This window comes from Myotis brandtii, unplaced genomic scaffold (assembly GCF_000412655.1).
Source record: "Myotis brandtii unplaced genomic scaffold, ASM41265v1 scaffold679, whole genome shotgun sequence".
In the NCBI taxonomy this organism is placed as follows: Eukaryota; Metazoa; Chordata; class Mammalia; order Chiroptera; family Vespertilionidae; genus Myotis; species Myotis brandtii.
In genome coordinates this window covers 474368-498857 of record NW_005370653.1, presented here as the reverse complement: position 1 = coordinate 498857, position 24490 = coordinate 474368, and the positions used below count along the sequence as shown (strand labels likewise).

The following is a 24490-nucleotide window of genomic DNA, read 5'->3' as shown; positions in this document are numbered from 1 at the left end:
ACTGTATTTAGTTAATAAAGACTTAATATAGTTTAAAATTTCAAAAGAATATAATTTCAAAAGATGCCAACTCTGAAAAATGTTAATTCAAAATTCTGATGTAGATGTGAGAGGCTGCATACTCTCAGACAGTAGACACCCATAAATATATATGTATATATTTTAATTCTCACCTGAGGATATGTTTTTATTGTTTTTAGAGAGAGAGAGAAATGAGAGAGGGAGAGAGAGAAACATCAATGTGAGAAACATCCATTGATTGCCTCCCATAGGCACCCAGACTGGGATTGAACTGTAACTGTGTCCTGACCAGGAATCGAACCCACTACCTTTCCTTGTACAGGATGAAGCTCCAACCAGCTGAGCCATACTGGCCAGAGCCGCCCATAAATGTTTTTTGAATGAATAGGAAAGAGTGTTTGTTATGTATAGTATTTATGGAGAATTACAGGCCTAAAGTATGGATGGCATTAATGTGAACTGAAGGCTTATTTATATTATGTAAAATACAATTTCCTAATTCTCCTTTTAATTGGTGCAATTGACTGTTTTGCTCATATTTTAGATTCCAAAGAACAGTTAACATATTAACTTCCAGAATCACCAAGATTTTTTTTCAAGTGGAATCTTGAAGGCAGGCCAGCCTCGAGCTTGCTTCCCCATTAGCTTGATTGACTCTTATCTAGTTGGTCCTGACTGGCTTCCCAGAGGTCAGTGTGGTCAGAGCATCATGTGCTTACAGGGTGGGTTTGGGGACTGGAGGGAAAGGGGCCTGCTCCAGCGGACTGAGTTACTGCTGCTTGGATGCAGCTGTCGCCCAGTGGTGATGGTCATCTCCTCACTGAGACTGCGCAGGGGGCGTCCGCACCCACCGGAAACAGGGCTGCACAGTCTCGAAGGAGTAACCCCTGAAGTGGTGATCATCTTCCTACAGTACCAAAGTTCAGAGGGAGTCCATGCACACAAGTGGGCAAAAGTAGGTTTACGGTTGTTCTGATGGGAAACAATACAATAATTAAACAATACAATAATTAATAAATAATAATGCAAGAATAAACTGTTTTGTGTTCTCACAACTGTAAACCTACCTTGCCCACCCTGTATTTAATCACTTAAAGAAGGACCGGCCACATTTAACAAGAAAATTGACATGATGCACCAAATTAAAAAACACAGGAAAGAATAAATCATCCCTTAGGATTCATCCCCACACACAATTCTTTTGATAAATGTTTGTTGAATGAATTGAGTTACCCAGTCAGCCCAAGAGTTGAAATTACATATTTTTAAATTTTTTCAGAAACGGAGTCAATTAGATTAATGTCATATAAAATGACAAGTTAGAAGAAAAGTACTGTAGCGCATGTGACAGAAATTGCATCCCTTTGTGGTAACTAAGTTAATTAGTAACAATTAATTTAGTGGGGATTATGTGCATACTTGTACGAGTTCTGTTAGAACTAAATCCGGCATAATTGGCATTTAAGTGGTGAGGAAATCTCTAGTTAAAATCTATAATTGTCTAATTGTGTAGAATGTATAGTTGGAAGACAATTTAGACACTAAAATGTCTCCTCTTAGCTTAACCAATTTGAACATTTATACATTCATACATATAAACATATGAAATGCGTGGGCAGAACTTTACAGTAAAAGGAGCACTCCATCATTTTTGGTTAAATCTTCGTTTTAAAATTTTTGTTGTGATGGATGTGACTGTCAGGAAAGTTCAGCTGGATTTCATACCTTTGGAGCTTGTATCTCCTGTGAAAGTCAGCTCCTGCCACTGCATCCAGATCAGTCCAGGTCGGTGAATTGCCCTTGGCCACAAAGTCACGTGTAGCACAGAAAATGCAAGTGCTTCCTATAGAGGGCCTCGTTCTGAAGAGGAACATCATTTTACAAAGTAGATTCCCCCCCCACCTTTTCCCCTCAGTATGTGGAAAAGAGATTTCCTTTTGTTTTAAAAGCAGTTTTTAAAATAATTTTAATAAATTTTAATATTGATTTTAAGAATGGTTCTGAGGCCTTTCAAACATAATATGTGAAGTTATTTTAAGAAATTATTTGGAACAATATGAAGGGATATATTTAAAGATATAAAGATATAATAGTATTGATATTAAAGTACTCCACACTTCTTAAGGTATACATATGTGTGTGTGACACACACACACACACACACACACACACACACATATATATACATATATATATGTCAATATCACCAATCTCACCCTTAAAATCCTTAAAGACAGCCTTCTCCTTCAAAAAATTGTGCACACTCCTGGGCTTAACTGTATGGCTCCTGTTCAGTTTCTGCCATCCCCCTCTCCAATCTGTGGTCCCTTCTTTTTTAACACCTGGACTGTAAACCATGACACCTGACTCCCACCCCCACCAGGTGGATGGGGCGCCCACGTCGTTTCTCATTCCTCTCATGTTTATTGAGTCTTTGTGCTGAGAGCTCACGTCCCTGTCGTGGAGCTCACAGTCTGACCCAGACGAGAATGGTGCTCACTTTGTGGAGTGGTTAGACCAGGTGCCAGGTGTACCTGGGGCTGCAGGAGGCTCAGGGAGCAGCCAACTGAGGAAACCGGAGGAGGCTTCCTGGAGGAGGTGGCCTGGAACTGAGTTTAAAAGTGCAGTTTATAAGGTTATAAGGTAGAAAAGACCAACTTCTCCGTTCACCCCAGACCTGCTGAGCCAGTCACCGGGATGGCCCAGGAGTCTGTGCTTCCGCCGCCTCTCGGGGACTCATGTGCACGCTCACATTTGAGAAGCATTTCTCTAGTTCGTGGAAGGGAATTTGGACTCTTTCCTAGAAACCTTTGGGAGGTAGGAAAGGTTCTAAGCCTGGGGATGATTTGATCAGTTTCGCCTTTTTGGAAGGCTCATTCACTGAACAAATGCTTAGTCCTTACGTGTGCCATCACCTGGGTACAGTAGTGACCAGAGAGCCGAAGGTCCCTCCCGATGCAGCCCACATGCCGTGGGAAATAAGGACAGTAAATATCTGTGATCAGTATCACACGTCATGCCGAGTGCTTGCTCCCAGAGCCAGGGCACCTGCGCACCCACGGCGCAGGCTGCATGGAACCCGTTAGTCCACGCGAGCATCTTCCCACCGCACGTGGTTGTCTGCAGTAGCTCTTACCTTTTCCTGGAGAACACGGGGACTTTTTATTGACTTCGTTAAGTTTTGGTTTTTCTTCTCTTGTCGACCCTGTCTTGTTCCTCGCAGACTGCTCAAGGGGGTGGTCATCGGACACTCCTCTACGGACACGCCATCCTGCTGCGCCACTCCAACAGCGGCATGGTGAGCAGCGCCGTTCCATCTGCGGTGGTCGGGAAAGTGAGGGCCGCTGTGCCCTTTAAGATCTGTGCCCTGCTTAGTCCTCCCACTTACAAGATGAGGAGTAGCTTGGGTGACCTTTAAGGTCCTTCAATTCTGTCATCATATGACCCCTGTTTTTAGTATCTCACTTTTGATAGACCAGTTAAGTGTTAAGATTAAAATAAGAAGCTTTTCTCATTCCTGGTGTTGTTTTAACAGTTTATTAAAGAATTAAAGTATTTTTACTGAAAGATAATATAAAAATCTGCCTGTGAGTTGCACTGTCACTTTTCACTGGCTTCCCTCCTTCCTGACTAGATGTCTCTCTTTCTCCACATCAGCTCCTTCTTGCACCCAGTCATCCCAGGCTGTGTCCCCTGGTTCACTACATACATGCGTTATATGTGCTTAGGTCCACATTTCACTGCTCCTAGGAGGCCCTGCATGTGCTGTCCCTCTCACTGGGAAAACCGGGCCTTTGCCCAGAATTTCTCCACATCAGCTCCTTCTTGCACCCAGTCATCCACGTGACCCCTCGAGTCCCCCTCAGGCTGTGTCCCCTGGTTCACTACATACATGCATTATATGTGCTTATGTCCACATTTCACTGCTCCTAGGAGGCCCAGCATGTGCTGTCCCTCTCACTGGGAAAAGCAGGCCTTCGCCCAGAAGCACCCAGATTTCACTCTGATACCAGAGCGAGCCAGAATTGCACTGGGTGGGACTATAACCGTGTAGTGACAGCTGCTGCTTCTGTGTCCTTTAGTACCTGTGCTGCCTGTCCACCTCCCGGTCTTCAACTGACAAGCTGGCCTTTGACGTTGGCTTGCAAGAGGACACAACAGGTGAGCCCTGCTGGCTTTGATCATACGTATTAATGTGCACTGGGTGGCTTATGAAGTATTACTGCATGTCTTTATTGTTTTCCATCTTAAAAATAATTTTAAGTCTAAAAATGTAATATAGTCAGTGTCCTCATCCAAGCAAAAAGGTAGAAAATGAGTCTTCTTCATGTCTCTGTCACAGGGCATTGACCCACATATCTATCCAAACAGATGTATGTTTACGTATTTTTGAAACTAAAATGTATATATTGACACATTTATTCTTTTGGAGAATCAAGATAGGAGAACAAAAGCTTTATTTGTGTTTTTGTTCTCAATGCTCTGACTCTACACTTCATATACAATTTGACTATTTTATTTATTTATTTATTTAATTTTTTCGTGGGGTCGGTGTGCGTGGGGCAGCTGTGCGTGGGGCGGATGTCCAATTTGACTATTTTATCTTTTACAATAAGCATACATGACTTTGGGAATTAAAAAATAAATAAAAGACCTAGTAGAGAAGAGAATGGAAGGAAATAGACCAACTCTTATCAAGTTGTTCCTTTCATGGGTGGGATCAAGCGGTCTTTCACACGCTGTTTTCTTTTCTTTTTTTTCCTTCTTTTTATAAAAAAATATATTTTATTGATTTTTTACAGAATTTTATTTGGGCTCAGCCATTTCTCTGTATTTTTGCTAGTTTTTTTTTTTAAGTTTTATCATTATAGTTCCTTTACTTCAGCACACAATTACATGAAACATTCAGTTCTCTCTTCCAAAAAAAGTGCAAGGCACACACAATGTGTAAGTTGTTTCATACATTGAGATAACTACAAAATATCAAACCACAGGCAGTCCCTCTCCTGCCCCTGTTCCCCGGAGCTCACTGCTGCTTCTTAGTTTCTTATATTTACCGTTAGTCCTGTGTGGCCTTTATCAGAACTAAACTCACAGACAGATGATATGTCTTCCTCGTTTATTGATGGATCCCCAGCTGCTAAAGCAATGATGGACCAGTAGTGGGCGCTTTATAAATGTTTGAATGAATGAATGAAAAATTCCTTACAACTCTAAAAATGTGAATTGAGTGAGTGAAGACCAGGAATTCTGCAAGGTGATACTCAAGTAAGACTGTGGTTTGTGTGAGAAAAGCTGCTCAGAGCACAGATTACCTATTAACTGTAAGCACGACATGCCCTTGACCGGAATCGAACCTGGGACCTTTCAGTCTGAAGGCCGACGTTCTATCCACTGAGCCAAACCGGTTACGGCTCTTCCTCGTTTATTGATGTATCCCCAGCTGCTAAAGCAATGATCGACCAGTAGTGGGTGCTTTATAAGTGTTTGAGTGAATGAATGAAAAATTCCTTACAACTCTAAAAATGTCAATTGAGTAAGTGAAGACCAGGAATTCTGCAAAGTGACACTCAAGTAAGACTGTGGTTTGTGTGAGAAAAGCTGCTCAGAGCACAGATTACCTATTAACTGTAAGCACGCTTAAGAAATTCCCCGGCCTGTGTTGCCCAGTGGTTGAGCATCAACCTGTGAACCAGGTCATCACGGTTGGATTCCATCAGGGCACATGCCTGGGTTGCAGGCTTGATCCCCAGTGTAGAACGTGCAGAGGGCAGCCGATCAGTGAGTCTCTCTAATCACTGATGTTTATCTTTCTCTCCCTTCCTCTCTGAAATCAATAAAAATATATTAAGAAAAGAAATAGCATTTGCTGATTCATTTACTCAGTTATGCAAAATGAATTTTTATTGAGTGCCAGAGCATTAAAAACAAAAATGCTAGCATCCGGGGAAACCCCGGTGAGCCAAACATGGAAGGCCCTGCTGTTATGGGACCTACATTCTGGCGTTGGGGAATTAGAAAGAAGAAAAGTGTTATGGAAAATGAGAAAGCTGAGCTAAGGGAGAGAATGCAAACTATTAGATAACAAGTCACTAAAAATATTCTCATTTTTGGATGAGAATATTAGAGTGTTTTGGATAGAATTTGCATTTATTTTTAAAAGGAAGTATGACCAGACTAAGGAATTGGGTGCTAGTTTGTGTCTTAGGTAACAGCAGTGAAGAATGAAGACTGGGCGGTGGGCGTGTAGCTCCTGAGGCTTATGCATGGCTAGTTCCAGGAGGAATTATTTGATTACACCCAGCTATTTTTATAATGCGCCCTTATATAATGGGGTTCTCTTTTATGTTACACTTAGGTTAATAGAAACAAACACATTTTTCAAATCACAAAATAAATTAAGGCACAGGATAGTAAAATTTAGATAACAGTTGTGCCCATTTTAAATCAGCATCCCCCAGAAAGTAAATTGTTATAATGTCACATCATAAAACTCCAAGTCCTTCTGAAAACCAACTGGCGAAAACTAGATGTCATCACAGAGTAACATGAACAGTGTACAGCATATGCTTTTGTAAAGAATGAAGTCAGGTCGGCACGACCGGTGAATTTCGCCTTATGCAGCATAAAGATCATTTTAAACCAATTCTTAATAGGGGGAAAGACACCAAACTTCCCAAACTGTCACAACCAGTTCTTTGACAAGCTGTATGTTTCCATGTGTCTTATCCTAAGCTAATTGGCCTACTTCTTTTTATTTTCACGGTCTAAGAGATTAAGTTGCATTATAATTCAAATTCCTGAAGGTGGAGTGAACAGAACAAATTTCTGTTAAGGAGACTGACTGTGAAGACTTCTTTTACTTCCCTCTTTAATGTGGAGTCACCGGCAAAGCACGTGGGTTTTGCACTAAGAGGCTGCTCTGTGTTGCTCGCCCTTCCTGCAGGCGAGGCTTGCTGGTGGACCATACATCCCGCCTCCAAGCAGCGGTCCGAGGGAGAGAAGGTGCGCGTTGGCGATGACCTCATCTTAGTGAGTGTGTCCTCCGAAAGGTACCTGGTAAGTGTGGAGAGTAGGGCACGGACTTGCTGAGGTGATGCATGAAGGTCAATAAAACAGCCTCTTTAAAGTGTAGATTGCAAATTATCCAGGAGAATTGCTTAGAAACAAGCCTGTACCTCTATTTGATGAGAGAGCGGTAACTCCCCAGGGAGGGGAAGGGGGTGACACGCGGTCGTGTGGCTCACCAGGTGCGTTTGGACAGGCTCCTGGTGTGCCCTGCCCTGGGTGCCCCCCTCCGTGTGCCCCATCCTGCCCCCATCCTGCCCTGTCCTGACCCTGGTGCCTCTTCCTGGACTCTCACTGACGAACTACACATAGTCCGATCGGGAATTCAGAACTGGGACTCTTCTGCACCCGGCGAGAGGGCTGCATTAATGAGGTTGTGACCACTGATTTGGATATTTATGAAAGAAAATTCTTTTTTTAAAAAAATATATTTTATTGATTTTTTTACAGAGAGGAAGGGAGAGAGATAGTCAGAAACATCGATGAGAGAGAAACATCGATCAGCTGCCTCCTGCACACCTCCTACTGGGGATGTGCCCGCAACCAAGGTACATGGCCTTGACTGGAATCGAACCCGGGACCTCTCAGTCCGCAGGCCGACGCTCTATCCACTGAGCCAAACCGGTTTCGGCAGAAAATTCTTATGTGAGAAATACTTGCCACGTTAAGAGAAACAAACAAAATAAAAACAAGTTGAGGTCTCCTTGACATTGTTTCAAAGAGTAGAGGGTGACAGTGGGAAAATGAAAAAAAGTTTATGTTTAATCATTGAAGGCATTTTTTATTTTGTGGTAAGGCCAATGTATATTTAATTGAACTTACTAGTATTTAGTGAATTGTATTTTTGCTAAAGAATAATCATTTGCAGAAGTTTGCAGATTGAAATCAATGGAAGTGTGAGAGATCCCAGTGCAAAATATTATGATATTCAGAAAGGTTATTTTCCATCAGCCTGGTTTCCATTTTGTTTAAGAGTGACATGCCTATTTTTGCTGGTGCCTCGAGAATAGCATATTCAGGTGAGAGAACCCGTGGGTGTGAAGGCCCGCGGAGCTTCCCAGCATGACGGTCCTGCTGCGACTTCATGCCCCTCATCCAACTGGGAGGGTTGGTTTCTGGGCAAGTTCAGGTACGATGGGATCTTTGAAAGCTGAGGCTGTCATCTGTCACCAGCATTGGAGAAGTGATGTTTGCTGAGATGACCCCAAGAACACAGTGTCTGTCTGCAGTTCTAGCGGAGCCAGGTGGTAAAATAACCAAGGCCATCTGCTGTAAAATTCTAGAGTGGTTTCATAATTTTTCTTTTCTTTTAGTTTCAGAACTCACATATTATGGCTCTTAAAATATTAAATACGATATTTGACACATTTTTATTTTTAAGAAGGAAATCTGAAATTTGTACTATCTGAATTTTGGAGAAAATGTGTTTGCCTTGGTTTTAGATACTTATTAGAAAACATCGCCATCGAATGGCTATTGTGTCAAGTTGCAGATAAAAAGTTCATAACCTCATAAAACTAAGACATTGGTTCTATAGATCTCACCTGCATTGTTGTAAAAAGACACCACAGTGTGATAGGTAGACAACTTATAATTCTAATGGTAAGTACCCAGTATCTGTATAACTTTGTTCATCAGTAGGCTTTAAAACAAAATAGTCTGCTTTAATGAATCAATTTATTTTAGTGTATTCATTTGTTTTCTGATTAGTGGCTTAAGTTAGTAACTCTTAGAATGAAGATGGGAAATACCTAAAGAGAAATAGAAACTAATCTTTTTCTACCGGCCTCTTCGTTTTGAGTGACAGGCTGACATAGACGCTCCGTGTGCGCAGTTCCAGTCTGTGTTGGGTGTGAGTGGGCAGAAGCATGTGCGTGCTGAGCCCGCCCGCAGCCAGGCGAAGCCTCTTTGCGTCCCTCTCCGCAGCACCTGTCCTATGGCAGCGGCAGCAGCAGCCTGCACGTGGACGCCGCTTTCCAGCTGACGCTCTGGAGCGTGGCCCCCATCAGCTCAGGAAGTGAAGCGGCCCAAGGTACACCCCTCTTCAGGGAGGGCTCGTCCGTGACGCAGGGTGTCCGTGACCCTGAGCTGGCTCTTAGCCAGAGCTTGTGTCAAACTATTCTGTAAATTAGGTGATGACACCCAAGATTCTCGTTTAAATTGCTACTTGTACGCTGTGGTCAGCTTCAGTTTATCTGTGTGGCTTTCTGTGCCGGCTTCCTGGGGGCTGCTTGCCCCAGGGTTCTGGCCCCGGGGTATTGCTCAGTTAGGCGGATGTCCAGGTTTCCCATCTTCTGGAGCGGGTGGCTTGGGTGGGGGGTCCCAACAATGCCCATGCGTCAGGGTTTCCGGGACATCTGCGTTTGTTCTGATTACTGTCACCTGCACAGGTTCAAGTCTGAGCCTATCCCTGCATGTATGTTTAAGGGAGGATTTTACGGGGTTGAGGTGGTATTTCCAGTGGGAATGTCACTCACTCTGGGGCTCTGAGGCTCAGGCCCAACAGCAGCAGGCAGGTGGAACCATCCCTCTCTGAGATGTGGCCAGGAGCGCAAGCCTTGCTAGACTCCTGGTTCTCTAAGAACATAGAAGATTGGACCAGGTGAACTGTCCAGCTACCACTTGAGCATGACAGCTGAGCTAGACCGAGTTTCATCCTCACAGGGTACCTGATTGGCGGTGACGTCCTGAGGTTGCTGCACGGACACATGGACGAGTGCCTCACCGTCCCCTCCGGGGAGCATGGGGAGGAGCAGCGGAGGTGGGTGAGCCTGGCGCCCCAAGCCTTGATTTTCTTGCCTTGACATAATTTTTTAAATTAAGGAAATGCCTGTTCAGGCCGTTAGCATAAGAGAAAGTGGGCCTCTAACATTCATCTGTCCCCTGAATGACCCATTTGTTGGCCTCCTTTGCAGTTTTTCCTCGTGTTTTTATTACCTATCAGCAAAATCGCTGAAAAAATTAAAACATGGAAGAAGCATCGCATTAAACTGAGTGGGAGGAGTGAACACATTAAACAATCTACTTAAAACTTCATTAAATGTTCATTGGTTCTGATTAATTCTTTTTCTGGAACATTTAGTCTCGAATTCAGTTTCAAAATCAGATTTCTCAAATTGTACAAAAGTTGACGACCTTTTTTTTATTACCTCCATTTGCTGCCATAGATAATAGAACTGACCACGTTCCTCATATTTTATGTGATTATAATACCTCTCTCATGTTAATATTATTTGGCATTAGACTGAGATTGATGTAGTCCAGATCTCTGGGGAAAGTGCACAAATAATACAAAAACAAAAATATTTAAGATGATTTGAATGCTCTGCTTTGCCTCATTAAATTCTCAGATGAATCTGATAAGATTAATACATAAACAAGGGATCACTGTGAGAGCAGGTGTCATCTGGATGATTTATTACATGTTTTAGTTTTGAAAGGACATTTCTCATAATATTAACATACATATTTGCTGGGGTCCAACCCCAGTGGGTCCAAGGGTTCCCCAAAGGTGTGGACGGAGTTTTGGTAACTTATTTAATAAACTTCTTTCTGTAATTTACAGAAAGATATAGGGAACATTTAGGAAGTTAATAATCATCAACTGGCTCTTGAGAGCAGAGGGCTGTGTGGAGATAGAAGGCCCAGGGGAGCAGGAGGTCGTGAGGACTCCGAGGTGCTGCATGGGCTCTGGCTTCCGTGAAAGGTGGCATGCGTTGGCCCAGAGATCAGGTTGGATGTTGTGGATGATGAGTTAGCGCCACTGACAAACAGTTATCACGAGGGCTTTGGCGTTTGGGTACGTGTGAAGTACCCTCAAATAAATGTTTCTGCTTTGGGTGTGTGTGCAACTTCTTGCTTATATTTATATTTTTGGTGATATTTATACTTTTCTATTATCACTTTTTCAAATTGTTATACTAAAATATTAGAATGTGTTATACTAAAATATTAGAATGTGTTAAGTATCTAGAACAAACTTGAAAACTCTAAATATGAATGTGTTTAAATAATAATATATTAAAGTACACCTAAAGTTATAGCTGAGTACTTTTAAGGACCTGAATTAAATGAATCAGGTGAGTATATTCACGGGGGGAGATGGTGGAGGGGGAGTTGGAGAGGGAATGAATGGGATTAGAGGAGAAAATGATGAGGCACGTGTTTACATCGAATGTTTATTTAGGGCAGACTTATGTGGGTCACTGTTAGTATTTTTGGTTATTTTTATTTCCGGCTCTATTGTCTTCTCCAAAAAGTATGGCTTTAACTGTTTATGCAAAGGCTTCCCATTTGCTTTTCTCTCTTAATTAGCTTGAAAAATAGAGTCCAAGAATGAAACATGTTAAAATTTTCCCATTTGCTTTTCTCTCTTAATTAGCTTGAAAAATGAAACATGTCCAAGAATGAAACATGTTAAAATCGGGCTTCTTTTTTTGAAAACAGAACTGTTCATTATGAAGGTGGTGCCGTGTCCGTCCACGCCCGGTCCCTGTGGAGACTGGAGACGCTGAGAGTTGCGTGAGTAGCGCCTCTGAATGCAGCCCACGTGCCACTTTCCCAGTGCGCTCGGCTGGGCACCAGCAAACACAGCGCTGACAGCGGCAGGCTCTCCTCCCTTTCTCCCTCCTGCCCGTTAGTTATCCTTCATGAGCCCCAGTTCACCAGGTGGTAGGTCAGCCGCTTTTGTCTTCAGCCTCATTGGTTTTTGTAGCATCTTCTCATCTGGTCAGTGCATCTCCCGGCACAAAATGCTGCTGGGAGCCCTCGAGGTAGGTTTGGAGACAAGCCTGTCAATCACTTCAGTCCTGGCAAGCTCTGGACTGAACCTTCTGGAAGCACCTGTGAGACGGAGGAGACCTGAATGTGAACCAGGGCACTAGACCATTCCCAGCAGTCTCTGTGTTTACTCACAAATAACAGCCGAGTCAGCAAAGGGGGTGGTAATATGAAGCCGCTGTGCATTAAATAAAATGAAATGTTGATAATAAAAGCATAATTTTTAATAGACTTAAAATAAATTTTAAAAAGGATTATAAGGTTCAGTCCTTTGCCTCAAAAGCAGTAAGTTTTTAAAGTTAATTCTCTATTTTAAAGAAATTGTTGCTTTAGGATTACAGACTCCATGATGGATGTAAGGAACAATCTTAGTATAGAATAGCTATCTTTGTAGACGTACAGTTTTGAGGTTGATGCTTACCTAATGGTGATTTAAGTAATTTAGTGCTCTTCGGTTGCTTTTGCTTATATATCCCAGGCAATAATTTTGAAAAACTTTGTATATCCTTGAATGTGGTAAGGTATGACATAGGACTTTTTATTACTTTAAATACATGCACAGAATATAGCTTACAGTGTATTATAAGTAGTTGTCTCTATGAACAGATTCATGTAAAAATGAACTTACCGTAATATCATGGTACTGTTAATTTTCAATGCTAATATCACAAGTCAAAAAACCAGTTTAGCAAAACAGCATAAATACCACTTACCGTTTACTAAAATAGAAAAGTTTTCAAAAAATACCCTTAATTAGTAGACTACAATAGTTTTTAATGACTCTATTTTAAAACAAATTTGTTAATTGATAAAAATCATATTGAAAGCCTCCACATCTCTGCTGTCTATATGACTCATGATGTAGTGATGACTGTGTGCATACTTTTTAGAGTTTATCTCTTATCTTTTTAAAGCACCCGACAGCATTCCCTTCATGCTTTGCCTCGAACTCTGATTGTCTAACAGCAACTTTGCCATCACTGTTTCCTTGTGATTTTATATGCAAGGGAATTCTTTTCCACTCAGTTATGTTTAGTTTTTAGTTATTTGATTGTGAGCATGTTTCTTATCCATGATGAGAGGCTGTCCTTGCTTTGCAAAGAGCCACTTAAGTGTCATGCATCTGCGAGGCTTGTCCCCTCTGCTCACAGCAGTCCGAGGTCTGCCTGTGCTGACTCAGCGTGCGCGGTCCTGTGGAAGCAGGAGTGGCACATAACCGGATTTTCCTTTCCACCCTTTCTGAAAGTCATTACTTTTAGCAGATTTTAATGATCATAACTTTGCTTTTTATCTTTTCTATAACCTTAGTTTATATTTTCTGTTTATTTATATTTTCTTTTTTCTCCTTTTGACCTTTTATAGTTCTCATATTCTTTTTTTTAATTCACTGGTTTTTAATGAGATAATTGTTCTTCATTATTAAATTTAAACCATAGGAATATATTTCTTTTTTCAGGTAAATATATACTTTAGTTTAATTTATGTATATAAATTATAATTCATCATAATTAAGCATTGACTGTACCACTATTTTTCAAGTCTGTGCAAATCCAACAGAAGTTTTTAACTAGTAAACTCTAAAGTATCATTTAAATTTATCATTTCTGTATCTGTGACTAGTGAGTAGAGGTGAACTTGGAGCACAAGGAGTAGGGTTAGTGTGGATGGGGTCACATTGAGAGTCAGAAGACCTAGAGTGAAATGTCACTTCTGCTTGCTAGTGGCTGTGTAACGTTGAATGTTACGTGATCATCTGAATTACTATTTTGTTATGTGTGAACTGACATTAATACCACCAGCCTCACAGGTTCCGAGACCATTCAGTGAGACGGTACATGCAGAGCACCTTCCATCATTGCTGACACGTACACGTGACTTGCTGTTTCCCTGTGGCTGTGGCTGTGGCTGTGGCTGCTGTTGGATCGAGTCTGACCTGTCTCTGCAGGTGGAGTGGGAGCCACATACGGTGGGGCCAGCCTTTCCGACTGCGGCATGTCACAACGGGAAAGTACCTGAGTCTCATGGAAGACAAGAACCTTCTCCTCATGGACAAAGAGAAAGCCGATGTGAAGTCTACGGCCTTCACCTTCCGCTCTTCCAAGGTGAGCGGGACAGTAGTGCTGGGTCCCCTGTAAGTAGACCCACCACGTTTCCTTCGGATACTGGTGAGTGAAAAAAAAGCAAGTTGTATTACAAAATTTTATTGTTTTGATTTAAATAAATCTGTGTTTGTACATTTCTATATGCTTGATAGGGAAGGACTGCTCTAAGATTTTAACTTTGAATATTTCAGAAAGATCAAAATAGAAGGTGTGTGGGAACATGAGTGCAGGAAAATTTTTGTTTAACTTCAAAAAAGTCCATCTCCGGATTATTTTGCCTGTTACAATAGACATATTTCTTTGTAACAAAAAATCAATTAAGGAAAAAACCACCACTGCACTGACGTTCTTGGACATGTTTTGTGCACATTTTTTACTTGTTTCTTTGATGGATCCTAGAACTGGACATACTGGCTCAAAAGCTGTGAATATTTTCAAACACTCTGAATAAAAGTTCTTGCTCAAAGCAGTAGCCTTTGAAACATTTTTTCTCCAAATATCTCTCCTAATATGCACTTGGAGAATGGGGGCTGTTTCTGGATTTGGGCCATTTTGTAATGTCGTAGCTTACACAGGAAGTACAGAGACCAGGGATCCCAGCACCACTTTTTTCTTTTAAATGCTCACCAGAGGAATGAAGGTATTTTTTCCACTTATTTTTATTTTTATTTTTTTAGAGAGAGTGGAAAGGAGGGAGGGAGGGGCAGAGGGAGAGAGAGAAACATTGATGTGACAGAGATACATCAACAGGTTGCCTACCACATGCACCCTGGGGCGGGGATTGGACCTGCAATCCACATATGTGCCCGTGGCTGGGAATCGAACCAGTAACTCTCCGGTGCACAGGCCAACACTCTAACCACTGAGAAACCTTGGCCAGGGGCCAGCATCACTTTTTAATGAAGTCTTCAGTTTCTCTGCGTCTGGTCTCCTGCCTGGCACTCATGTTTGGGGAACTGCTGTCTTAAGTAGGTTGTTACTGACTTGCTGCCAAACCCACTCCACTCGTTTAACTCACAGTGAGAACTGCACGTGGTAACGTGGTTGATAAAAGAGAAGGTGAAACTGAAGGCCAAGAAAACATTTTAATTTTAAGATCATAGTAGAATTCTGATTTTAAAATAATGGCCAATTAGGTAATTATAATATTTTTCCAGGAGATAGAGTAAGTCTTTGTATTGCTTTCTATTATTTGTTTATTATAAGGGTAGATCTTGCCAATCACATATGTATTATATTTCCCCAAGATGGAATTTTTTAGCCTAAAATGCCTCTAAAATATGCTTCTTTGGGGGATTTCCTCCAGTTTTCCTTCTCCCATGCGCCACAAATAGAAACGTGCTGCTATTGAAGTGATGAAATCAGACTCAAATAAGACTGCCAATGAGATCACAAGGATTATGGAACAAATGAAAAAATAGAACAAAATCATTTTTAGGACATAGTTTTTAGTATGCTATTTTTGTTTGGGATTTTTATTCTTGGTTCAAAAATATTTTAAATGCTTTAAAACACATACATGAAAATAAGAGTAACGGTTAATTTATGGGCCAAATAATGTGCTAAGTATCTTATATGTATTATCTCATTTAATTCTAGTTCAATCCTATGAAGCTTAGATACTATTTTTTAAAATTTATTTTTTAATCCTCACCCGAGGATATTTTCCATTGATTTTTAGAGCAAGTGAAGAGAGAGTCCGAGGATATTTTTCCATTGATTTTTAGAGCAAGTGGAGAGAGAGTGAGAGACAGAGAGAAACACATCAATTGGTTGCCTCCTGCATGTGTCCTGACCAGGGCCCGGGCTGGGAGGAGCCCGCAACAGAGGTACATGCCCTTGACTGGAATTGAACTTGAGACCCTTCGGTCTGCAGGCCGACGCTCTACCCACTGAGCCAAACTGACTAGGGCTTAGATACTATTTTTAATCTTAATTATACAGATGAGGAAACTGAAGCAGGTTAGGTGGCATATCCAAACTTTGAGCCTAAGTAGTAAATCTAAAGTCTTTTTTAATAACAGAATTAAAGATTTAAAATAATAATAGCAGACAGGAAAGATATGTTGTTTACCTGTGATCAGATGAGCACCTATTGTAGTTGTTTAGTGATGACTAAATATCTAAAAGATGAAAGTAAAATGAAGAACATGTATATTTTTTATCAAAATAAGTATACAAAATTATCATTGTAGATACATTTTTATTTAATCAGGATTAAATTCAAATGAGATTTTTGCAGTAATCTTTTATCAAGGGGTGCTGATAGTATAATAGAAAATAAGACCAGCTGTGGTTTTACAGAAGATATGGAAATTCAATGATAGTTTTTATGCTGATCCTTTTATAAAATACGTTTTTACTTATTTTTTAGAGAGAGAAGAAGGGAGAGGGAGAGATAGAAACATTGATGTGAGAGAAACATCAATTGGCTGCCTCGTGCACGCCCCCTACTGGGGATTGATCAAGCCTGCAACCAGGAATGGAACCAGTGACCTCTTGTCCTGGTGCATGGGACAAAGCTCAATTGACTGAGCCACACAGGCCAGGCTATGCTGATCCTTTCTAATGGCAGTAGACAAGAGAGTGGGCTCACTGAAACCTCCAGTGGTGAAGATGAGGTGTATCAGTCAGAGCCAATATGAATTACTAAGTTACTCAGTTTGTTACGCGGCTTTGTTTTTTAAGATCATGGGAGCTGGTGAAGTTAGCCAATAGTGCAAGTGGTGTGAAAAGGAAGGACATGATGTGAGAGAGAGACATCGATTGGTTGCCTCCCACATGCGCCCTGATCAGGGCTGGGGATCGAGCCTGCAACCCAGGTACGTGCCCTTGACTGGAATCGAACCCAGGACGTTTCAGTCTGCGGGCCGATGCTCTATCCACTGAGCCAAACCAGCTAGGGCAAGGTGTGGGTTTCTGTGTTATAAGATTTGTATATTGCACCGTGTGCCCACACCCAAGTCAAATCTCCTGTCACCATATTTTAGGCCCCCTTCATCGCCCACCCCCTCCCTCTGGCAGCCCCCACACGCTGTTTGTGTCCACGAGAGGGAGCATGTTGAAGGAGGCAGCATGAAAGCGCAGGGCTTTGAAGGAAACAGCTGGTATCAGAGCATCGAGTGCTGCTTCCGAGCAGAGGGAGGTTAGCCTAGGGCCCTTAGAAGCCAGTGACTCTGTCGTTCAAGTTGGAAATTGCATTATGGGAAACTGAGTTACAGTCGTTTTGAATAGTTCTAAAGAAAGCATTAACATCCTTGCTAACATAATCACCATTATCATCATCGTTTACATAGCCAAAATAGTAAAAATTTAAGTTTATTTTATCCTAGATACTGTGCTGAAATATTTACAGGCATTATCTCATGTTTTCTGATATGTTTGTTAGCTTTACATGCATTATCTCATGTTTTCCGGTATGTATATTAGCTTTATTTATAGCTGGGAAAACTGAGGCTTAAACAGCTTTGTTTAACTTTTCTAAGATCACAGAGGTAGCAAGTGGCAGAGACTGAACTCAAAACCGGATTTCCTGTCCCACAAACCTATGCTATTAAGTACAAATAAAGAAAAAAATAATCGGAAAAGAATATGAAGCCTCAACTACTCATTTTAAGATATCTCATTTGGAGTTTGTCATTGGGCAATATGAAGTTTTTTTATGGCTAAAATAATGGTCTAGCAGTATGAATTATTCAAGAATACGTTATTTATTTTTATAATTTTCTACTCAAATCTTCAGTAGTGGTTGAACTGCTAGAATAAAATATTTGACTGTTATTTCAGGGGACTTCAGAGGGCTGAGTTTTTCAAGGAACATATTTACAACAAGGCAAAGTTCTTTCAAGATAAAGTCGTATTTTAAAAACTTGCTTATCTCTTTTTCCTCTCTCCTTAGGAAAAATTGGATGCAGGGGTGAGAAAAGAAGTCGATGGCATGGGAACCTCTGAGATCAAGTATGGAGACTCGGTCTGCTACATACAGCATGTGAACACAGGCCTGTGGCTGACTTACCAGGCCGTGGACGTGAAGTCTGTGAGGATGGGAGCCATACAACGCAAGGTGAGAGGCGAGAGAAACCCCATCTCGCAGTCATCTCTTATGGCTAAAATACACAAACACAGGCAAGAAGAGGTAGCCAACACTCTCAGCCACCTGCTGACGTTCATTCTCGACATGCATGTTCCATTTTGCACTGCTTTCTAGATAGTTTACAATTTTAGTTCTCCTTACTAATCTTAACTCAGTACACCTGTTTAGATGACAACTATCTTCTGAAAGTGTTGAATGAAGGAAGCGGGGCACCAGTGGCTGCCCATTTCGTGGTTCCATTTATATATAGAACCCAAGTGACCTTTGCTGTTAGAAGTGAGAAGGTGGGGGCCATTGTGGAGGGCAGGGCAGGAAGCGAGCTCTGGGTGGATGTGGAGGTGCTCTGACCTTCTCTTCCTGCTGCGAGTGTTCACAGTGTGCTCACTTTGGGAGAACCATTCAACTGTTTACTTAAGGTTTCTGCACTTGTCTCTTCTCATGTGGTACTCACATAGTAAGCTTAAAAAAAACACCTAACAAGAACTAACAACATAAAAATGCAGTTTTAAAGAACCTAGATGCCTTAGGAGCATTGCTGAGCACTATTCATTACCTGTCTGCTCAGCTCACTGTGCCTGCTGAAGCTGAATGGCTTCCTTGGCTGCTTCCCTCAGAGGGTTAGACTTGGAGCAGTCACTGAACATGATGTGTGAAGATATTCTGGGGTTTGTTTTGCTCAACTCAGTACAACAACGGATTAATTCTTTAAAACAGTAACTAAATGCCTAGGTGGTCCAGGGACCTTTGCATATTATTTTACCTCAAACTTCAGGGTAAAGCTTTAAAATCATCAACAGTTTACAGTCCCCTCCACCTGACTTGGTCCTGTGTACTGCCATGGCCTCTTGGAGTGCGCACCTTCCTAGCCCCGTTGGGAAGGGAGGTGTTGGAGTGATGGCGGTCCCCGTGCTTCCCGCAGGCCATCATGCATCACGAAGGCCACATGGACGACGGCATAAACTTGTCCAGGTCGCAGCACGAAGAGTCGCGGACAGCGCGGGTCATCCGGAGCACCGTCTTCCTTTTCAACAGGTTTATAAGGTACATTTCATGTCCTTTGTTGTGGTGGCTATTTGACATTTTACCTCAATTTCCTGATTGAATCTACAAATAAATAATTCTAAAGTATACTATGGTGGTCAATCTCAAAGCTTTGAGTTTAAAATTCAGAATCTCGGAAAGCTCAACAAATCCACACACTTACATGCCAATAATATGTTTTCCTTCAAAGGCTAGGAAATGCAGCATGATGCCATTTTAAAATTTAATTTTAAATACATTTCTTTCAGGTAATAGGAAAGCATTTAACATATTGTTTCCTGGTGACTAAGTGAATTTTATGAGTTAATATCATTAGAATATCTTTTAAAACAGAATGGCAGTGAGTATCAGCAGCTAACAGCTCCTTCTCCCAAAACCAAACACAATGGAACGAGAAAATGTCAAAATTATCAGTTCGGGGCGTTGCATCCTGAAACTCGAGCATCGAGTGCTTTATAATGAAAATCAGTTGGTTTCTAAATATTGGTCCTCTAGGCCCTTCCAGCTTTTCTCTAGATAAATTTCTCTCAGTACTGGTGTTTTTAATAAAACATTATGTATACATGAAGGAATATACAGTTTTTCATTTGAATATATTAATTATCGCTTGAGTTTCTCCTAGGAAGTAATTGAATGGTTCTATTTCTAATGGCAGATATGTTCCACTTCCTAACCAGGCATTTACTATTGCTTCTCCTTAGTTTGCAAATGTAGATACTGTATTTGAGTCATTTGTGAGTTTATTTGGTTCAGTATGATAAGAGATGAGTTTGACTATGTTATAAATAAATGTATTTGTGATTCAAATATTGTTTGCCTTTTACAGTGGTATTGGGAGAGAGGGTAAAGCTTTATGAACTAAAATCCTACATAAAATTGTGAGTCACCGATGAGAGCAATGGTGCTGTTCATTTAGGGGCCTGGATGCTCTGGGCAGGAAGGCGAAGGTGCCCCCAGTGGACTTGCCCATCGAGTCGGTCAGCCTGAGCCTGCGGGACCTGATCAGCTACCTGCACCCGCCGGCCGAGCACCTGGAGCACGAGGACAGGCAGAACCGGCTGCGGGCCCTGAAGAACCGGCAGAACCTCTTCCAGGAGGAGGTGAGCTGCTCCCAGCACAAGTCCTTTCCTCTCTCCTCCTGGGAAAGCGGTCCTCCGTGGGGACTCTACTTGACATCTTGCACTTGGCGATCAGAGCAGCAGGCGCACTGTGCTGGCTGCAGGAACCAGGCCTTGGAGAGCGGCGATGGTTGTCATTTCTGCCAGTGTCTAGGGAACTCCTCTCCTCACGCCCCTGGCAAAGGACCGTGAGCGGCGATGGTTGTCATTTCTGCCAGTGTCTAGGGAACTCCTCACGCCCCTGGCAAAGGACCATGTGTTACTGTCTCCTCAGCCTTCGCTTCACATTGGTCATTCACTGCACTCTTCTTGCTTCGTGTTACTTATGTGAAAACAGGCTCTTCAGGTGTCTAAGTGAATGCAGGTTCTTCCAGCTCCTGGGAGCTGCCCCAGGAGCACAGGGAGCTTGTGTTGGGACAGCGGCTGCCCAGGAGAGGGCCATGCGGCAGAGCGCCAGGCCCCTGCCTGGACACAGCGACCCCACTGCTTTCTTTTGCTCATATTGAGTTTCGTGTATGGTTTTATTTCATGAAAGTTCTGCCAAAAGAGCGGAAGTGCCAGGGAGCTTGTGTTGGGACAGCGGCTGCCCAGGAGAGGGTCACTCGGCAAAGTGCCAGGCCCCTGCCTGGACACAGCGACCCCACTGCTTCCTTTTGCTCATATTGAGTTTCCGTGTATGATTTTATTTCACGAAAGTTCTGCTGCCAAAAGAGCGGAAGTGCCGTAATTTACAGACAGAATAGTAGCAGGACCACATGGGAGGGTCCAAATGCCAGGACCGGCTGTCCTAGAGTCTCAGCGAGGGCCCCCAAACTGAACTATCGATCCGGCCACCAGGCAAGCGGCCCTCATTCCATTCTGTTTGTCACGCAGGTGTTGCTGCTTGTCCTGCGAATAAGTGACCTCAGTTTTCTTAACGACTGAGAGGCTCACCATCAGCCAGGCTTTCCAGTTTTGAAACCACTTTGCATTTGGGGTGTGAGCAGACCCGATGTTTCTGACGGTGGTTTCTCTGCCCTCGCAGGGGATGATCAGCCTCGTGCTCCAGTGCGTGGACCGGCTGCACGTCTACAGCAGCGCCGCCCACTTTGCCGAGGTGGCTGGCAGAGAGGCGGGGGAGTCCTGGAAGTCCATTCTGAATTCCCTGTATGAGTTGCTGGGTAAGAAGGATGGCTGGGTTTTCAAGGCACCTGCTGTGTCTGTTGAAAATGATCCCAGGGCACTCCCAGCCGTTTTAGTTCTTGCTTTCTATTGAAGCCGTTAGTTTTTACCCGAGCTGCACTACGTGCAGTGATGCTTGCTGTTGAATCATCTTGGTGAAGCGTGGCCAGAGCCATGGCTTTGCCTCTGGTAAAGGAGAGTGGTCCAGGGTGTGTTTGTAGGTGGCTGCCTCTGGGTGATGAGCCTCAGATATTGGCTTTGGCTTCTGAAGAGAGTCCCACAAAGCCCCTGTTACCCACGCTCCCCCTGTCAGGGATCTCCCAGCCCCTTCCTCTCGCCGTTCTGGGACCTGCCTGTGAGGGTCCAGGGACACTTGAGGAACAGTAAGTGACACAGGCCATGGTTTACACTGCATTCCTCGTGGCCCTGTGCAGACACAGGGCTGCATCGCGTGTGGTCCGGGCGATTACTGCAGCTTCTGCCGTCGCTTGTCAAGGGTCTGAGATTTTGCCCTTCCCAGGGGCGGCCGTGGGCTTGCAAAACAGGGCATCTGCAGTGGGTGGGAAGCAGTGTCTCTCGCAGCATCCAGACCAGCTTCTGTCTGCCCTGCCCTCCGAGGGGTCAGCCGCCTCCAGTGCTGGCTTCCCTGGACAGCCTTGGTGGCTGCAGTCAGCGCTCAGCGCCGGAAGTGTCCTCTCGGACATGGAGAAGTGGCGGGGCTGCCCCTGGAAATGCTCTCGAAGAAGGAGCCTGCTGTTCCACTCATCAGCCCAGATGGTGTCTGTGCCCTCCTGACCTGCTCACTCTGGCAGGAGGCCCGGCTCTGTCTGATCCCGGCTTTGACCCACCCTGGGAACCGGGCCACGCCTTGGCCTGCCTGCCTGCCAGACAGGTGCGATTCCAGAGAAGGCAGGGAGCAAGCTCAGGTGTCCACTTCAAATGTCCATCATATAAAAGACACACACATTGAAGAGATTCCCATGAGGTGGCCTTTCGGTAGCAGAGCGGACATGGCCTAGAGCCCTTCCCCTCACAGCCACGGGCCTGTGACTCCTCCTCCGTTATGTCCTTCCTTGAAAAACAGAATTACAAGATCAAGATAGAAACACGAGCTCTCGCTGATCGTGGATGCTGTGGCCCTCCTCCATGTCCAAGTTCATGGACTTAGACGGCTCAAGGCTCCCTGTGTGTCTGTACTTCCTGGGGGTTATCTGGTCACTTCCATGCTCCTTCCTTGTCACCTGTGTTTTTCTAGGTACAGACATCTTGACCACGGACCATCACCTCCTCACAGGTGCACACACACTGCCGTGCTGATGGAGCAGTTGTGATTTTATAACAGGATTCATGACCCTTTCCCCGCCTAGCTCCGTCCATCTTCCCTCCTGTTTGGAATAAGAAAACCCCCCTTTCCACACATCGGGAGCAGCCACATGCTCACTGCATTCCTCAAGGTCTCACGAACAGGATGTATTTTCCCCAAAGGCAGCTCATATTCCCGAGAAATACTCTAAAATACAGTTTCTCCATGCTCTGCATGTACTTATTTTGAGCTTACACACTTACATCACCAAACTGGAATCATACTATCAACATCCTTTTCTGGCCTGTTTTCCTGCCGTCTACACTGTGGGCAGTTTTTTGCGGGAACTGTGAACTTGCGTCAGTTCTGGTGGCTGTAAGCGCCCACTGAGAGATGCGTCGTCATCACAGTCCACCTCAGTCCGTCCCAGTGTTTGGCTGTTATAAACAGTGACGAACTTCCTTGTATTTCTCTGATACTTCCCCATAACTTTAGAAACTCACTTAAGTGAGTTAATTAATTTGCTGAGTTATAATAATTCACACAGCCCGTTTATCTGTGAAACACCCTGGGCTGTTATAAACAGTGACGAACTTCCTTGTATTTCTCCGATACTTCCCCATAACTTTAGAAACTCACTTAAGTGACTTCTTAATTAATTTGCTGAGTTATAATAATTCATACAATCCGTTTATCTGTGAAACACCCTGTGCACATGCACATGCACACGGACACACACTCATAATTTCAGTAGGAACTGTTTCACTGAGTTAAAGTTTTTGGTGGGAATATATACATTTTGGAGTTTATGGAGATATTAACAGATTTCTAACACATTTCTGTCTCAATGGAGGAATAAGCCCAGCTTGACTAATGTTGCTAACGTATTTCTGAATATGATTTGTAAATCCCACTTTTGTAAAAGAGTTTTGGATTTATATCTGAAAGGGTTCCCTCTGGCTTCCTGTTAGCATTGATGCCACAGCTGACTGTGTGGGAAAGACAGTAGAGGGCGTCCTTAGTTACCAGATGTATTTTGGAAGAATTGAATGACTTTGAAACATGGAAAGTTTTCCATTGAGTATACACATTGGGCTGAAGGAGATCTTAAAGGTCACACTGAAGTTTCATAAAAGACGGGTTCTTTGTCAGAGTACAGAGACCATGAGGTTAAGCAAAGTGAGAAGAGGTGGCTTTACTGCCAGGGTTCTCGGGTCCTTGAAATGCATGTGAGCCTCCAAATAGGAAGAAGAGATACAGGGAACAGGTTTGCAGAGTGATTGCCCATTGGCCCCCTTTCCCCCATATCATTTAACTCATCTCTCCGCTGCCTGTTACAGTTACTAGTTGTTTCCCATATTCGGTGCTACATTTATTTTCAGGAAAACTGATGTGCTCTTAACTTCTTCATTATTTGGGTGAGGAAATTGAGCTCTAGAGAAATTCAATAACTTAGTCTCAAGGCTAATTAAAAGCAATGAGTATTCGATCCCAAGTGAGGGAACTCCCGGGACACTGGCTTCTCCATTATCCTTCATTATCAGCTCCCAATGTGAATGTTACCTCCTCAAAGTAATCCCTTCTAATGAGCACTGGTGGTTCCTTCCCTGCTAACACCTCTGCTTTTTCTAACGTCTCCATTGTGTGTGTGTATTTGTGTTGCTTTAGAGATAAAGAAGAGGTATTTTCTTCTTGAGCTCCCAATGTGAATGTTACCTCCTCAAAGTAATCCCTCCTAATGAGCGCCGGTGGTTCCTTCCCTGCTACCACCTCTGTGCTTTTTCTAACGTCTCCATTGTGTGAA

The 24490-nt window shown here is 43.1% G+C and overlaps 1 protein-coding gene across 1 annotated transcript in view; it reads left to right on the top strand.

Annotated features, from left to right (window-relative positions):
* The window catches only part of RYR2 (ryanodine receptor 2 (cardiac)), a 176751-nt gene that overhangs the window by 13658 nt on the left and 138603 nt on the right, over positions 1 to 24490 (top strand). Inside the window, exons 4-14 of the mRNA XM_014529274.1 lie at positions 3245 to 3319; positions 4104 to 4182; positions 6968 to 7080; positions 9016 to 9121; positions 9754 to 9850; positions 11536 to 11610; positions 13814 to 13970; positions 17869 to 18033; positions 18983 to 19104; positions 20021 to 20204; positions 21247 to 21382. Coding sequence (XP_014384760.1) covers positions 3245 to 3319; positions 4104 to 4182; positions 6968 to 7080; positions 9016 to 9121; positions 9754 to 9850; positions 11536 to 11610; positions 13814 to 13970; positions 17869 to 18033; positions 18983 to 19104; positions 20021 to 20204; positions 21247 to 21382 — 1309 coding nt within the window. The remainder of the gene's footprint in view (positions 1 to 3244; positions 3320 to 4103; positions 4183 to 6967; positions 7081 to 9015; positions 9122 to 9753; positions 9851 to 11535; positions 11611 to 13813; positions 13971 to 17868; positions 18034 to 18982; positions 19105 to 20020; positions 20205 to 21246; positions 21383 to 24490) is intronic.